Raw genomic sequence first — 17,960 nt, forward strand, 5'->3', positions numbered from 1 at the left:
AAGTTGGCAGGTTGAAAACTACGGAAGGAGCCAACCAACCTACATAAAGAAATAAGAACTGATGATAAAGAGAGATCACATTGAATACTAATACTCGTTGAGAGGTCTCCTACCTCCTAGCTAAAATAATAAACAAATAAATTAAACATTAAAACTATTCAAACATCATTATAGTATTTAAAAAGATTAAATTGTCCACTAATACAGTTTTTTTTTTTGGAATAACAATAACAAATAAAATTTAAGGGAGACAATAGCAACTAACAAATGGTCGTTGTTGGTGGATTGTGAGTTGACTACCTAAACCCAGCTCGAATCCATTTAACTTGATTAAGTAAATTAAATTTGACTAAAATTTAAAAAAAAAGGTTTAATTACTCTTTTGGTTTATATTTTTTCCAAAAATATTACGTTGATGCTTTAGTTTTTTTCTGTCTCGATTTGGTCTTAATTTTTGAAAAATCGATACAATTTGATCATTTTTGGTAAATTTTTTGAAGCGATTCAAGAATTTTTCATCAAAATTGACACTAGGATTACATTAATTACACCAACAAAAAAAATAATATTTATTAACAACTTTAATTTTGATGAAAAAAAAAATCATAATTCGATTTAAAAAATTCAACAAAAATATTAAATTGCATTAATTTTTCATAAATAAAAAACTAATTAAAGCTAAAAAAAAAGTTAGAAACCAACTCGAATATAATATAAAAATAAGATTCTTAACTCTATTATCTTAAAATTTTAGGACTATCACGATTAATGTTTTTATTTTAAATTTGAATGTATTAATCATAATTATATGTTTTCTTAAAACGTACTTATCTGGATGGACCAAATGGTGTCTCCTTTTGATTTTAAAAAAACTATGAACATAAATTGTACACAGAGACCAAACCAACTAAGAGTATATTCCGTATCCCCAAAAACACGCGTAAGCAAGCTTCATTTTCCAACGTAAGGATGATGTTTTGATTTTGTTGAAAAAGGGGGAGTTGGAGTTCTTATCCATTGATGATTCATTAGTGCGTGGCAAATAGGTATTATGATATGAGCATGTCTCTCAATTCTTCAACACCCAAAATGAAGCGTTTAAGAAAGGGCAAAAGTTAGGGAAAAATAAGCTTTGAGTATACGAAAGTGTTGACTTTTGCTTTGATCGGAAAAGAAAAGGAAGGAACGTGGGTATGTATTTTTGGGTACCCCACTTGGTGTACCATCCTTGAATGGAATGGTTCAACAAAGGTGACCCACTGTTGAATAATTTGTGTGTGTGTTTGTGTTTGAGTAAGTCTCACATCATTGCACGTTTTATGAAGTATGTTTATATAATGTCTTGTGACTTGTGAGCAACTACTGCTCATTTTGCAACTTTGCATGTGTGCCCCATCATCAGGTACCCTCCCACTACACAAAACAAGTCATAGATTAATCTTTATGTTGTTGGGGTACACGGAGTTTTCATTTGTATATAAATAGAATTACACATCAATGCTTTGTTTTGGATTCTGATTAGAGCCCAACAAAGAAGGGGAAAATAGTGAAAAGTAGACTTTTTAGATGAGAGAGAAGAAAGTAAGAAAGAAAGGAGAGTAAGTAAAATGTTTGTAATTGATTTTGTTGATGTAGTAAAATAAATTGTTTTATTTATTTATTATAATATTTTATAGTAATTATTTATTATATTATAATGGAAAAACGTAAACATTTTATTATATTTACTATATATATTGTTAATTTTATCTTATACATAAATATATTTTTTTAAAATCTTTTCAAAAAAATAGTGTCAAATGTTTTTTTATTTTAAAGTTGTTTTCTGGAATTTTTTTCTTCATTTTTGGCTTATCATGTCCTCCTAATTCCTCATTTGGAAAGAAATAACATAAATGTATTGATGTGGTAGATTGCCGATGTTAGTGGATCCTTAATGGACTGAATGGTGTGTCTTAAGTCAGGGGGCTTTCTTCATGCATTTTCAAAACTTTTCTGTTTCTCCAAAAAATTTTTCAAATTCCAAAAATATACTTTATATATATATATATATATATATATATATATATATATATATATATATATATATATATATATATATATATATTCCGGTCTGGTTATATAATTTTTTTAATTGGATTTGATATCCAGTACTATCACTTTTAAGAGTGCAGACCCTAAACTTTTATACAGGTCAAAGTTAAAAGGGTATTTTAGATAATTTTTAAAATTTGAGGGTCTAAAGAAATTGTTGGCGGTGCAGGAAAAAACAGCCGAAGTTAATTATTTACTTCGGGTAAGATCTTTCGCATTCAATTGGTTTTTGTGAATATAAAGTAAAAATAAAATTATGACAAATAAGTTAGGTGGATCTTCACTAGAGAAATTATATATGTTAAATTTTACATGTTAATTAGAAATTATGATCAGTAATAAGATATGTAACAAACTTTATACACTGATGAGGGAAATATATATTGTGCAGAGATTGAGTTAATCCAATATCAGGGTTATGAATCTTGCTTAAGTCCAATTTATAACAATCAGTGAATGATTTTTGGAAGGTTAGACAAAATACATAATATTTGAATCAATATTTAAATATACAATACTAGTTATGATTTTTTTAAGTTCATGAAATCCTTTAATTAATTGTAAATCTATACAAATCCTTTTAAAAATTAAAATTTCATATATAATAAAAAAATTTAACATTTAAATAACAAAAATATTAATTATAAAAGACTTCTTTAAAAGGGATGTTATATATATATATATATATATATATATATATATATATATATATATATATATATATATATATATATTTTTACAAAAATTTTCAAAATTTATCTTTTTTTCATGTAAGTTTCTAAAATAGTCCCACTTAAATACATAATATTTGAAATGGGATATTTTTATATTATAAATTTTTTAGGAAATAATTATTAAATATTCTTTTGAAACATAACCGACATTGAAAAATGAACAAACGAAAATACAGAAGTTGAAAACAGTGAAAGAGCAGCACGACAATGGTAACAGATTTGTATTAGTGGCAACATTTAAAACTAATTTAGAAAATGTTTTCAGCGAGCAATTTGAAAAAAGACCAGATCAACAACACAACAAAATCGAAGGAAATATATATATATATATATATATATATATATATATATATATATATATATATATATATATATATATATATTTCCAACTTCTGTTATTGTATTAAAACAATTATAATAGGATATACTCATAAGCATAAAATAAAATAAAAATGAAAAAATTATGATTATATATTTAATGACAAATTTATATAGAAATAATTCTACTGCTATAGAAAACGTCATGACATTCACATGACAAATATAAGAAATGCTATTTATTTAATTAATTTATTAATAATTATAAAAACTCAAATTTTACTTTATTATCCTTTTCAATTATTTATGCAAAAAAAAAACAGCAAAATTATTTGCAACACTTACACAGTGTTAAAAATTAAAAAATTAAAGCAATAAAACAACATTTTAACAAATATTAACAAAAGGATAAAAGAATATTTTCTCAAGCTAAACATATCTTTCCGCGCTTTCTTTGGGGTAAAATTCTGAAGCTAAATTGTTTCTTCTGCCATTCATATTTACTCTGCAAAAGAAACAAATCAGATAATGCATAATTTTGTAATCAAACTGCAAATGAGATGTGCACCATAGGAATGTGGGAGTTCAAATAAAACTCACTCATGGGACAGAAATACACAACGACCCTTTCCTTCTTTTAGCATAAATCAGGTAAGAGAACAAAGGCACCTTGCAACTTTTTTGGGTTGAAATCCTCATTTCTAATGCAATGAAGAAAGTAAAATAAAGTTACTGGCACTAATGAGCCAATAGTCGTGGTGCAGTGGACCTTCTCAGCATGGCAAAACAATGTGAGCACCCAAGAACATACAAATCAAAATTGATTCCCTTCAAGAATCCCACAATTTAAAAGAGTAAAAACGTAACAAACCATAATACTAGATCCCAAGTGAGTAAAAACATTCCAAAATGAAAATAGTGTTCCATCACGGAAAGTTTTTTAGTTTCCGTGTTGTGTCAATCTGCGTAGCTTACATACGAACAAAATTACAAATTTCATTGGCATAAAGGAAAACCAAGTAACAGTTTGCTTCTATTCGTAAGGAAACAATCAATACAGAAATTTAGATGATGAAATGTTACAAACCACATCACACTACAACCAAAGCTGAAAGAAATGCAAGCGAAAAGATAGCACTAGTTGATTTGAGTTCAACCTACAGAACTAAATATTTCCTCACTACTGAGAAAACTACAAACATTAAGTTCACAAGCACCAACCCACCTTGAGAGTGAAATAAATAGGTATACGTACAACAATGGCATTTTTTGAAGCATATCTATTCTACTAAATATTGAATATTTCCCATTTACATTCTATTATCGCTTATGACTAATATTTAATCAAAGATTAGTCTGTCACTTCACTGATCTTCGGAAATATTTAGTAATATGGGTAAGAGATTGGGCTACTTCTATCAAAGCGGCGTGACCTATTACGGCTAATGCTATCCAATGTTGCCCCAAAAGCTCTCCTGCTGTATTCATAATTGTTGCCACTATAGTGAGATCCATTCCCACTAGTTACACGAATAGGAGGAACTGGCATTGGAATTAAAACAAAAAACAAAATTGCTCAGCAAAAGTTATGTTTTAGTAACATTCTTCTACTGTCAGTAAAATATCAATCTAGGCGTGAAATTTTTTTAGCAGGTTAGTAAGACTACAATACACTACCTTGGGAATAATTTACTGCATAATCTGAATATCGGTCAGAAGTTGATAGCCTGGCAGGGTGCTGAAAATTTTCTGAATTATTTATTGGGGCTGCATGTGGCCTTGGTCTTTGAGAAGAATTTGATGTGGGGGTAGTTGCTGTAGAGCCATTAAGGGTAGTTTTGTCTCTACCAGATATCTGTTTATAGGCGGACAGTGCATGTCATAAACAAAGCTAAATACCAGGACAAAATTTACGGGTAAAAGAAAACAAAAACATGAAATGTGCAAGGAAAACATCCAAACTCTGAAAAAATTGGAATATTTCATTAATCAGTAAAAAGAGCCATGGAAGCTTGTGCGAAGAAATGTTTGAAAATAAAAAAGAACCAGGAAAAAAATGCACGCGAACAAAAAATAAGATATGGTAGAGATTTAATGGTTAGAGCATCCATTTAACCTAAAGAGGGCATCCATTTAACCAAAAGACCTACTGTAACAAAATGTAGAAATAAGGGACCAACGGAAAGGAAATTAAGTTGATGGCGTCTATTGCCCATAAAGCTTAGAATGAATGTACACACAATTTCCTATGTTATTTTGAAAGAACAAAACACAGAATAAATCCATGTTTCCATACCATTCAAACACATCTACCAAATACACCCAAAAAGTTAAAAGAGGTGCATCCATGATCCTATAAACCCAGTTACAGCCAAATACTACAAGGCTGCATATTTTGCAAACTTCCACTCAATGCTAAATTTTCAATTAACAATTTAAAATTAAGACTAAAACATAAATAGTTCTTAACAGGCTGAAAGCAAAGATGTTGAGAACATACTGCAAACTTGAGTGTTCTGTTATAGAGAGTCACAAGGCCCGAGAAAAGTCGGACAGCATAGTCTGCACTCTCCTCAGTTTCATATTCTGCAAAGGCATAGCCTTTCGGTTTCTCAGTTTCCTTATCTTTAGGAATGTGCAAATCTACCACTCGTCCTGCTTGGATTAATATATCATACAAGACCCTCTCTGTCACCCTCTCATCTAGATTGCCTGAGTCAAATAGAAGTAACCAAATCAGCACCCTGCTATTATCTATATACTTGTGCATAAATCCAGTTATCCAGAAGCAATTAAAAACTTATATTTACAAAAATAATAAACATCTAAATCAACCGAATTGAAATCCAGTTAAAGAATCCCCTGATAATAATAACATAAATGCCAGTTTGGATAGACAAGTAAAAGTACAACTTTAGGCTGTAAAGACAACTGAGAGTAAAATGAAATACAATCTACCATGGTAGTAGTGAAACATCAGATCATGTTAATATTACTACGCACATTTATCAAAGAATAACTTCTATCAATTAAACCTTCCACAAAAAAGAGATTATCATGTAGTACTTTCCTTCTTTCCTCTTCAATTTAAGTTTTATATTCAATTAGAATAAAAGCTATTGGTAGAATGCTTTATTTGTTGGTGTATGATGTCCCCAGTAGCTAGAAAGAAATGTTCAAGCTTTCAAGGGAGTACCTGAACTCGCAGGTATGCTTTGGGCCATATCATTAGTTAATTTCTACATTCTACAGTGTAGTCACATCGGTAGATTTAGAATAAGTATAGTAATATTTTTAACTGATGATATTGTTCGATTCCCTTTATTTCCTTAGTTAATTATCCCTATAAATTAGTCTAAGGTCTTTCTTTTCCTTCCTATGTACACTCCTTGACTTTCCTTCCAACAAAATCTTCTACCACAACAAAAAATCCTATCAGTACATGTTCTCTAAAATAATATAGCATACAGAAAATGTGATGAATCAACTTAATCTTCAACTTCTCCCCCTTCAAAAACATATCACCATACAAAGTATCACAATTCACTCTATTTCTCACAAAATTTAAACATAACCTTTGTTTCAAACAAGTTAAGAACACATCATACGTATCAACCACTTTGTTTCAAACACATGTGAAAGATATTGAAAACGGCAAATATGTTCTGCAATGCTCCTAATACATTCAATACTCTTCCCAAACTACAAACGAAGAAAATTGCTTTACTCCAGTTAAGGTAACAGAAAATCTTCAATGGTGACTACAATCAGCAGTACAAGTTGTAACATGCTACCCAAAAACACAGACCGAGGAAAGCAGGAGAAAGCAAAACAAAAGATTTTGAAAAAATAAAAAATTAAAGATACCCTAAACGAAATTCTAAACCACTCACAATTTCCACTAAAGTTGACATTTGACATGTTAATTCGCGACAAACTGAAGTAGACCTTTCTATGACATGCATAAGCTATAAACATCACACACAAAATACAGACACTGAGAATCACATGCTAAAACCCTAATTTATCTCTCTTAGTTGGCGAATGCCTCCTTAAAATGTTTAAATTCAGGTCATCTAATTGAATATTTCAGAGAAAACACATAACTATGTAACAATATTGAATAGACAAAAAAACTGTACAAAACTCTAAAGAGACTGAAAGTAAAAAAAAGTGAGTTTACCTATGTAAACACTGCAATTGGAGTTGCCAGACATAGTCGTATCTGGATCTGACGAAGTTCAATCCCCAGAGGACGGTGCAGAAAGTCTTCTTCAACTTCCGGGGAGGAAGATCAAGTTAACGAGAAAGAGAGAAAGGTTTGTGCTCTGACTACAGCAAGCACGGGTAGTTGAAGAGAGAAGGGATTAGAGCAAATAAAAACACTTATCTCAAAATTGGTGGTGAATTGGTGAAGCCCATGCCAGAAATTATTCAATAATCTAAGATAATAATTTCAGATTTATTAAAATGGTAAATTGGGTGATATGCACAATTATCTAAAATATATTATTCAATCACTAATTATTTTCAAACCATGTGTGATTGATGAGAAACACTGGGGAGAATAAATTCTTAAATATCTCTTACTAATTTATCTAAATTTCAGTAGATGTTTTTTTATCTATATTTATTATAAAGATTAGGACTAATGAAAATAATACATGTCATTCAGTAAAATATGATAAAAAGATTGAATGATACTTTATGATTTCTTTTTATATTTTTTATTTATTTTATAATTTATAACATATTCATTTATATATATATATATATATATATATATATATATATATATATATATATATATAAACACAAGTACTGTATACGTGTGTTATATTTGTTAATTGTAAATAAATAATTAATTTAATTTTTAAAAATAACTAAATTAAAATAATTAATGATTTAAAATAGTAATTGTCTGTTCTTTTGTGCAGATAAATTTACATGAAGAGATTTGTGATATTTTAATTGTTCTTTTCTAACAATTTGTGAATGAGTGAGCAAGAAAATTTACGGATAAACTTTTTATCAAATGAAAAGATTTATGGGACTAAACAGAATTTTTATCATAATATCTCTAATTTCAAATTCACGTGCTACATTCTAACAAATTCATGTATCATATATTTGTTTCTAAATAATAATTAAGCAAAGGATAGTAAAACTTTGACATTGCCAATTTTTTTTTAATTCCATTTAACACTTAAAAAACTATTATTTTATTATAAAAGTCAAAATTAAAAAGGTGTCAAAATAACTTTTTTTTCTTAAGTAAATCAGTATATATATATATATATATATATATATATATATATATATATATATATATTAATAATAATAATAATGTAATGATTGTATTAAATAATAAGAATAATATAATAAATATAATATATAATAGTAATAATAATATGATTAAATATAATAATAAATAATAAAATCATATATAGTAAATAATAATATTTTTAAATAATAGAAATTATTATAAAAATAATAAAATTTAATAAAATTTATTTATTTTATTAAAATTTATTAAATAATATTTTTAAAATTTGATATTTTTAACAAATCCAAAAATCATTTAATATATTTTTATCATCAAGAGTTTTAGTAACTTTCAAATTTTATTTATCACAAATTTTTATAAATTAGCAAGACAAGTTATTTCGATATAATTTATTGTTATTTACCGATGATCAGCGGCAAAAAATTATGTAGCTAATTTGCAAGTAAAATTAGCGAGAGAAATTATTTTTCACTAATTTGTCACAATTTAATGAGAGATCAACAACAAAAATAATCTATAACAAATTTATGAAGGTAATTAATGAGACAAACTATTTCTCACTAATTTCTCCCTATTTAGTGAGGTATCAATAACAAAAAAAATTCGTAGTTAATTAGTGATGACAAAACTTTTTTAAAATATTCTTAATCTTAAAAGTTTATTTAATAAAAATTATATAACCTTGCATTATATTTTAAATATTTCTACTAAAAATGATCATAAACTATAAAATTTGTTATGACTCAATTAGAGATTAGTTAGAGATAAAATTTGTTAAGGATCAATTAAGTATTAGTTAGGGATAAAATTAATTGTAAATTAACTAGGGATCACCAAGGAAACAAGTTTGATAGGAATCAACAAAGAATAAAATTTGCTATGGATCAGTTAAGGATTAACTATGGATAAAATTTGTTATGAATAACCCAAAAATTAACTAGGAATATCAACGAGGGAATTTCTCTCACAATTTAACTACCTATAATATAACTATGTAAAACTACTTAACTAATTCATTGAATTAGTGAGGGTAACTAGAAAATGTAAAACTACTTAACTAATCCACTGAATCAGTAAGGGTAACTAGAAATTTTTTCGTCACAAATACATTATTTATACATTATTTTCTTGTAATGTGTGTTTTTTTCTTAACGTTAAAGTCAAAACATTAATGGAATGTTTAGAAAAAGAAACTAATTAAGTCTTACAAATCATTATAATAAATACATAATTATGATCAACATTAAACGAAAAAAAAATCTTTAATGACATGAAAAGAAGTTATGATAAAAAAATACTGCCACTATTAATTAAAAAAGTTATCAATATTTCTATTTCTAAGTCATTATCAATTTTTTCCCATTTGGCATTAATTAAAATATTTGCATCTTTTATTGATTAAAAGTGACTACTACTATTGATTAAAACAGTTTTTATTCTAAAATTAGGATAAAATAAGCTAACTCTTTAATTTCCAATTTGCAGCTTGCGGATCAACTTAGTCTTATAGCCTTTTACTCTTCAATCAATTAAATTAATTAAATATTGTTTAAGATCATATAAATTCATACTAATTTTTTTTATCAGCAAATAATTATATAAAAACACTTGTACTCTGATCCTTTTACAAAAAAGGAACTTAACTTGTATAATAAAATTTAAAAGTTTAACATTAAAACAGGAAATAAAAAAAAAAAAAAAACTCATTCATATTAGAAAAATATCCTTAATGAACAGGCGTCTGAACTAACAGCAACAAAAGCCAGAACCTCTTCTGCAATGTCATTATTACAGCATAACCAGAACATAGGCATAGATATGAACTAAGCAAAAGAGAATGCAATGATTATACATTAAGACAAAAGAAATACTAATGTCGTTATATATATATATATATTAGTTTTACTTTTGAAAGAGAATATATATATATGCACACGTTACATCATCACATGAAAATGGAAAGTGGACAAGAAAGTGGTACCCACACCTCACATGAAGGTCTTTAATGTTTGATCTCCACACTTTTATCTTAAAATCGTGCACTATTATTAACCTACTTGTAGAATTCCATCACTCCCGGCCCAGAGGAGGCACGACAAGCAACATGGAAATTTGAAAAACCAGCGAGCTTGCACAAATTCTCGTACTGTTTCTCAGTTCTTTCCTTTCCACCTGCTGTGATAAACATAAGGTTGTCCAGGGACGAAAAAAGCTGAGATTCTTCGGTTGCTTCTGGTTCTTCTGGCATTATGATCTCCAGAACAATCACTTTCCCATTTCGAGACAGTGCTTTGTGACAATTGCTTAAAATTTCTACGCACTTCTCATCAGACCAGTTGTGCAACACAACCTAAACCAACATCATAAAACACAGAAAAAGATTTAGAATCTTATTAAATTATTTACAAGACTAATTTATTTATTTTAAAATTTTAAAATTCTTTTAAAGAAAATAATATGTTTGGATGAGAAAAAAATGAAATTGAGAAATTTTAAAAAAGTATTTTAAATAACTAAAATAGTAGAATTTGAAATTTATTAAGAAGAAAATTGAAATAAGTTACATAATTTATTCGTTAGCACAAAAAGAGTCTACACGTCCAAAAAGTTGAATTGGGTCGAGCATAAGGTCAAACTGAGTTAAAGGACAAGTCAGGCCAGTACGGACTAAAGTTGAACCGTGCCAATTCGGGTCAAAAGTCGAGTCGTGCCTACACATGCCAAAAGTCAAGCCAGGCATACTAGGCCAAACCAAAGGTCGAGTAGGGCCAAGTTAGGTCTTGCCAAAGGTCGAGTCGGGCCAATTCAGATCGGGCTAAAGGTCGAGCCAGATCGAAAGTTAAACCAGGTTGGCCCGAGAATGTCGTACCGAATCAAACTAGTTTGAAGGTTGAGCTAGACCAAGTCGGATCAAAGGTCCAACAGGACCGACCTAAGTTAGGCCAAAGGTCAAGATAGACCAGGCTCCGCCAAAGGTCAAGCTAAACCGAAGGTGAAGCGGGTCAAACCTCGACTTAAATCGAAAGTCAAGATGAGTTGTACTGAATTAAAGGTCAAACTAAGTTAAGTTGGACTCAAAAATATAATTGAGTTCTTCTTATAATAGAAATGGAATACTTTATAAAAAAATTAAAAATTAAAATATTTTAATTACTTTATCAAAACTAATTATTTAATAAATTAGAAAAATTAAATTATAAATAGTTCAATTATCCGGTATTAAATTTCTTAAAATTATTGAAAGGTAAAAATGAAATTAGATTAATTCAATATTTGTATATAGTAACCTTTAGTGTCATGGCGTCACCCTCTGGAACTCTTGCAAACATATCTCCTCCAACATGCTCAAGCCCTTAACAAAACTTGGAAGTTTAGAATGGAAATTATATCATTCTATAACCCTTTTGATATATGACAAAACATTGAATATGTCAGGCTACCTGATAGCAGTGGTGCATTCTCAATGACTTGGGGCAGATCAAAATTAATTCCTTTAATGGAAGGGTATTTGGAGATTATCATTTTGAGGTTTTGTCCATTTCCACCTCCTACATCAACCAACCTTGATATTCCCTCAAATCCAGTATACATTTCAAGTACTCTAATCATATCTGTTGCACACAAATCTGCCATTGCCCTGATAAACATTTGGTTCATTTTTGGATCCTTTTCCATGTACTGGTACGTTGTTACCCCATGAACTTTCTTGAACAAATCAACGTCTGCATCAACCACTGCTTCCTTGAAATTCGACCTGAGAACAAGAGTTAAAACCATTGGAGCAAAGTCAGCTTTCGTTCTTATTATTTAGAGTTTATGAAAAAAGTGTATAATATTTACCAAAGTTGTGAGAGTGCAGGGCAAGAGAGATAGGATGCGAACGAAGCGAAGTAGCCCGTAGTTGCACCAGTGGCATAGTATTGTCCAATATGTGAGAGTCCATAAACTGTCTCTGTGGCACCATGCTGTGTGGTGCGTGTTGAACTGGTAAGAAGAGAGTAACTAGCAAGCAAACGCAGCATGCGATCGAGCCTATCAGGCAAATCAGGGTGCTGGTTTGGGAGCTTGGAAGCGATTTCATGAGATGACATGAACGAACCATGTGGTGTTACCTTGGCTATGATCTCAAACAGGTTGAGCTCAATAGCAGCATTCAGAACTGCAGGGTACACCACAGCAGTACTAAGCAGCATTGCAGATACACGAGCACCTTCATCACTTAGTTTAGGAGAAGTTGTAATGAGGTTATTATTGGTAACAACATTGGATTCACCCATTCTTGATAATCTTTGGTTTTTGGTTTGGTTACAATGTGTCTGCTTAATTGGTATGAGTGTGCTCTTTTTATAGCTGTTTGTAGTGTAGATGGAAGACTTTGCCTTGTCCACTTGTAATTTTTCTTTGGGGCAACGGAATATTGACCCGGTTTCCATTCATTTGACATCATTTTTTTATAATGAAAAAAGTAAACAATAACGAGTCTTTGTCTTGTTGGTTTAATTTTTTAGCGTGGTGTGTGCATATAAGCAAGGCTGTTAGGAGAAATTCATTTAAATCAATTTCCTTATTCATTATACATGCTTTCAAACAGGAAAAAAAAAATTAAACACATTTTGTTAAGGAGTTGAGTATGCATATATATATATATATATATATATATATATATATATATATATATATATATATATATATATACCTTTGTCCCCGGCCTTATTCAGGTATCAAATTTGTATCTGTTTTTATTTTAAATTGTTAAAACATTTATAATCAAAATACTTATAATAAATTTTCTTTACACTTTATTTTCGTAACTTAGTTACAGTACGTACATTTAATTATATTTACTCTTTTTATAATTAATTGACCTTCAAAAATTATCATTTAATATTTATATACTTTAAATATAATATTAAATATTTGATAAAATTAATTTTTTATTGTGTTTTTTATTTTTGATAAAAAAATTATTTAATAAATATTTAAGTTCAAATATTCTATTTGTTATATTTTTGTACCAAAATTTCAAATAGGACTCCAAATCTTGATTAGTCTCAATTGAATCCATATTTTAGAAAATAAATTATAATTAGATCATTTCTGTTAATAGGATACTAACAATGTTAAATATATATCATGTCTCAACTCCTCATTCTTTTTATTTTTTATTTTTTTATTTTTATTTTAATTTTAAAATTTTAAAAATTTAGGGACCTATTTGAAATTTTAATAAAAAATATATCAAAGAGTATTTTAACAAAATATTTAAAAGAGTAATTATATATGTATAGATGCATATCAAAGTTTATTAGTTGACGATGCAAATTGACAAAAGAAGTTTTATTCGTTATATATAAAAATGGAACCATGACGAAGAATTCTTAATTCTTAATATGGAATTGACATAATCAAAGATGCATCCCTCTCCACCATTTGTCATCCTGCAAATGAGTTATTTTAATAAGTAAAAATAGGTATTTTAAAATAAGCAGTTTTGTATACTTTATAATTATTTACTCTTATTTTAGGAGTGAAAAACAAATTAATCCGTCCATGATTAATTCGTCAAAAACAATGTAGAATGGACCGGTCATTGTAGTAAAACGATACGAAACTCATGCATGATTCATCCTGTAATTTTTATTTTTCGGTTTTTAACTTATATATATATATATATATATATATATATATATATATATATATATATAATATTTAATCATTGTTTTTTTTAAGTAACAATACAAATAGATACTTGCATAATTAAAATAATAGAATAAAAAATATATTTTAAATTATTTTATATTTTAATGTTTAATTAAATAAATTATTAATCTATTTTAATTTAACCTGATTCTGGCCAAGCGGTTGTAAACTTGACTAATACCAAAATATTATTTGTTTGATAAGGCTTGACTGTAGTAATTTTAATATATTTTTATAAATATTAGCGAAGGTTTTTTTTTTTTTTTATATTAAAGTACATCATGTTTATTTTCTAACGGATTGGTATTAGACTAAAATTATTTTCCCATTAACACTAGTTAGGTTTCTTTTGTCAATTTTAAAAATATTTATCGGAGTAATGTTGAACAATTCCTTTTCAATTTATTAGTTAAAATTATTTTAGGATAAGTTAATTATAATTTGTTCAACTAATACCAATTAGATATATTGTTTTCGGTAACGTAAGTTAGAATTTTTTTTTAGTAATGTTACTTAAGATTTTTCTATTTTTTGACTGATATTGATTAGAGTTTCTTTGATAATATTGATGAAAATTATTATTTTTATTTATAGTATTATAATTATTTTTATTGTTGTTGTTCTTTTATTAAACCAAATTGTCCTAAGAAGTCTTGTTTATTTATGCTGAAATGTCTGAGATATCCTTGAACCTACTCCTTGATTAGATAGAATGAGGTGGTACCTGTAGTTGCTCAAATGTTCAAGTTAGTGATGAAAAAACATATAATGATTTTAATAAGAATAGATTTCTTAATATACCCTTTACGTAAATATATTTGAGTTATCTTTATAGTTATTTTAGAAACAAATTCTTAGCAACATTTTTATAGTTTTATAAGTTTGTATATTTATTTATAATAAATTACTATATTAAAAATTTATAATTTTTTATAAACTCATGTGGATATAAATTTAATTTAATATTTATAAGTTAATGGGGAATAAAAAATTCGAAAAGTGATAATAGTAAATAAGTTAATTTAAATATATTGTAATTATGATAATAGAAAAATTATCATAATAAAATATTAAAATTATTGTTATTTTTTGTAAAATTAATTTTGATATGTGTATATTTATTTGGTTAACATATTTTATATAATAATTTTTCGTGTAATAAGTTAGAAATTAAAATAAAATAATAATATGATCTTAGGTGGATATATTTTGACATGTTTTTATAAGTACTCTTTCCACTAGAGATGTAAAAGTGGGTTCCAATCCATAAACTAATTCGGTTCACCACAGGTTCGAGTCAGGTTGGGTTGATAAAATTTTATTTTTTTAGAAAGTGGGTTTAGTTGGACCCGGTTCACATAGCTCACAAGTTAAATGGGTTCGAGTCAGGTTGAAGGTGGATTGACCCACTTAACCCACCAACCATTTCTTACAATTTTTTTAATTTTCTTTTGTTATAATTATTTACTACTTATAATTATAATATAGGTTCACAATTTCATATTTTTAAATACTACAATATTGTTCTATAATTGTTTGATTGTTTGATTTATTTGTCTGTGAAATTATATACATTGATACTTTAATAACTACTATATTTATAATAATACTTCGAGCATTAAGTGGACACTTTGATTCCACTATTATACAAAATAAATTGAGTTGATTCACTCTCATTATTAGGAATGTTAACGGGGTAGGTAGGGTACAGATAGTAACTCCCTCGTACCCTATCCATTGGATAAATATCCGCTCTGCACTCGTACCTATATCTGTTTAGGGTATCCGTTCTACGGGTATCCGCATATTTTTTTAATATTCACATATATCCACGAGTACCCGTGGATATTTACAAAAAGAAAAAAAATTAATTTAACAACAAATTTTAATCATAAATTCAAATAAAAATACAATGCATAACATTTATAAATTTCAAACAAAGTGCAAATAACCCATTTAAAGTGTTGAATGACAGTTTACAAATAAATGGGGATTTTTTAAAACCAATTGATAAAAAATAACTCATTCAAAACCAATATGTTAATGTTTTAATCATTTTTTTAATTTTTAATTTAAATTAGAGTGTAGTGGGTACGAGTATCCACGTGTACGGATACTATGATACTTGTACCCCTCGTTAACATGCGGGTATAAACAATACCCGTATCCATTTTAAATATTCATTTCCTACCTGTTATGGGTTGTATCTGCAGATACAAATTTTTTTTACATCCCTACTTTTTATAATGCAATAAATTTTATAAAATAAGTTGTAAAAAAAAATCGTAAGTGAGCTAACTAATTAACCCACTAATATGTGATAAATTGGACTCAATTACAAAAAAGTAAGCCCAATTGAATTGTTCTTTTTTTTAACTCAATCCATAATGGACTAACCGTGTGAGCCGAATTGACTCATTTTGACCCCTACTTTCCACCGATAATCACATATATAACACTTTATGCTAGAATATTATTCCATGCAATCGATTATGACCTGTTTTTTTTTTTTTTTTCAAGTTTAAAAGTGAAGAAAAATATTGTTATATGTATACAAGAAAAAACAATATTTATATTTACGGTTTAATATTATAAAGTAATACATTCTAAATTTATGTTTATTTAGATGAAGTACATTATTTATTTATTTAAAAATATAAATATTTATAAGATGAATATATATTTTAAAAAATAATGTTTTATTAAAATTAATTAAGATAAAAATAATAAAAAATAATTAAGAATTGTTTTATTTGCAATTTTATTCATAAGAGTCAACACCCAAATTTGTCTCCTTAAATATAATTTGTTAAACAAAACTTCAATAGTAGACTCTAAACAAAAAATTTGAGATAAAAAATTAAAAAAATCAAAAGAAAATAAAAATAAAAAGTAAAAATTTATTAACTTTTTTCAAATTTTTTTTTATTAATTAGTAATTCTTTTTCTAATTATTAACTTTAATTTAAGTAACAAACAACTTCAACAAATAATTATCTAATTTGAATTTAAATTTAAATTTGAATTTTTGAATTTTATACTTTTTTATTTTAAATGTTTTATAAAATTCTATTAAAAATTTATATATATATATATATATATATATATATATATATATATACTTTTTCAATATTTTTTAAAATAATATTTTTACAAATAAATATAAATGTTTTACATTCATATTACTAATATTCAAATTTACATTAAATTTCTTTCCAATTATTTTCATTTGTAACCATGTTATTATTTAATTTTATTTTTCTAACTTATTGCACACAAAAAATGATTACATAAATTATTTTAACCCAGTAAATATACATTTAATAAAATTAATGTTAAAAAAGAAGTCAGAATTGCAATATTTTATTATGATAATATTTATATTACCATAATTATAATATATTTAAATTATTCTTTTTATTATAATCATTATTAAAACATTTTATTTCTAATTAATTTTTAAATTTTAAATTAAATATATTTTTAAATTTATATTCACATGAGTTTATAAAAAATTATAATTTTTTAATGAAGTAATTTATTATAAATAGATATAAAAATCCATAAAATTAGAAGAAAATATTGCTAAAAATTTGTTGATCAAAGAACAGAATTCATGCAGCAAACAGCATGCAAAATTATAAAAAACATTATGAGAATTTAGTCTTTCGCAAAAAGAAATTGTACTTAACAATAAAATACTTTTTTTGGTTTAATTAATCGTATAGTACCTAGTTTGAGGCTAGTGTGTCAAATAGGTACCCGGTTTTAAAAAAATGTCAATTGCATTCCAACTTTTGAAAATTGCTTCAATTAGGTCCCTTTCA

General features: G+C 26.9%; 2 protein-coding genes across 2 annotated transcripts; both read right to left on the reverse strand.

The window, feature by feature from the left end:
- Positions 1-4,122: 4,122 nt before the first annotated feature.
- Positions 4,123-7,660, reverse strand: LOC114189922 (RNA-binding (RRM/RBD/RNP motifs) family protein). The gene is made up of 4 exons (XM_028078649.2): positions 7,330-7,660; positions 5,647-5,858; positions 4,824-5,001; positions 4,123-4,688 (listed from the first exon to the last, which is right to left on the reverse strand). Exons 1-4 carry the CDS (start codon positions 7,361-7,363, stop codon positions 4,531-4,533), a joined length of 582 nt encoding a protein of 193 aa, XP_027934450.1. The 5' UTR covers positions 7,364-7,660; the 3' UTR covers positions 4,123-4,530.
- A 2,619-nt stretch (positions 7,661-10,279) lies between these two features.
- On the reverse strand, positions 10,280-12,737 carry LOC114192433 (isoliquiritigenin 2'-O-methyltransferase-like). The gene is made up of 4 exons (XM_028082150.2): positions 12,274-12,737; positions 11,874-12,187; positions 11,721-11,785; positions 10,280-10,783 (listed from the first exon to the last, which is right to left on the reverse strand). The coding sequence occupies exons 1-4, from the start codon at positions 12,708-12,710 to the stop codon at positions 10,487-10,489; spliced, it is 1,113 nt and encodes a 370-aa protein (XP_027937951.2). The 5' UTR covers positions 12,711-12,737; the 3' UTR covers positions 10,280-10,486.
- Between the last annotated feature and the right edge of the window lie 5,223 nt (positions 12,738-17,960).

This window comes from Vigna unguiculata, chromosome 7 (assembly GCF_037176805.1).
Source record: "Vigna unguiculata cultivar grain cowpea cultivar isolate G323 ecotype 2 chromosome 7, ASM3717680v1, whole genome shotgun sequence".
NCBI lineage: Eukaryota > Viridiplantae > Streptophyta > Magnoliopsida > Fabales > Fabaceae > Vigna > Vigna unguiculata.

Coding starts and splice junctions, on each gene's coding strand:
- LOC114192433 (XM_028082150.2), bottom strand. CDS start 12,710: ATGGGTGAATCCAATGTTGTTACCAATAATAACCTCATTACAACTTCT. Junction 12,188..12,273: donor CCTGCACTCTCACAACTTTG/GTAAATATTATA, acceptor TCTTGTTCTCAG/GTCGAATTTCAAGGAAGCAG. Junction 10,784..11,720: donor GTGACGCCATGACACTAAAG/GTTACTATATAC, acceptor ATGTTGGTTTAG/GTTGTGTTGCACAACTGGTC.
- LOC114189922 (XM_028078649.2), bottom strand. CDS start 7,363: ATGTCTGGCAACTCCAATTGCAGTGTTTACATAG. Junction 5,859..7,329: donor CAATTGCAGTGTTTACATAG/GTAAACTCACTT, acceptor TATTTGACTCAG/GCAATCTAGATGAGAGGGTG. Junction 4,689..4,823: donor TGCAGTAAATTATTCCCAAG/GTAGTGTATTGT, acceptor TTCCAATGCCAG/TTCCTCCTATTCGTGTAACT.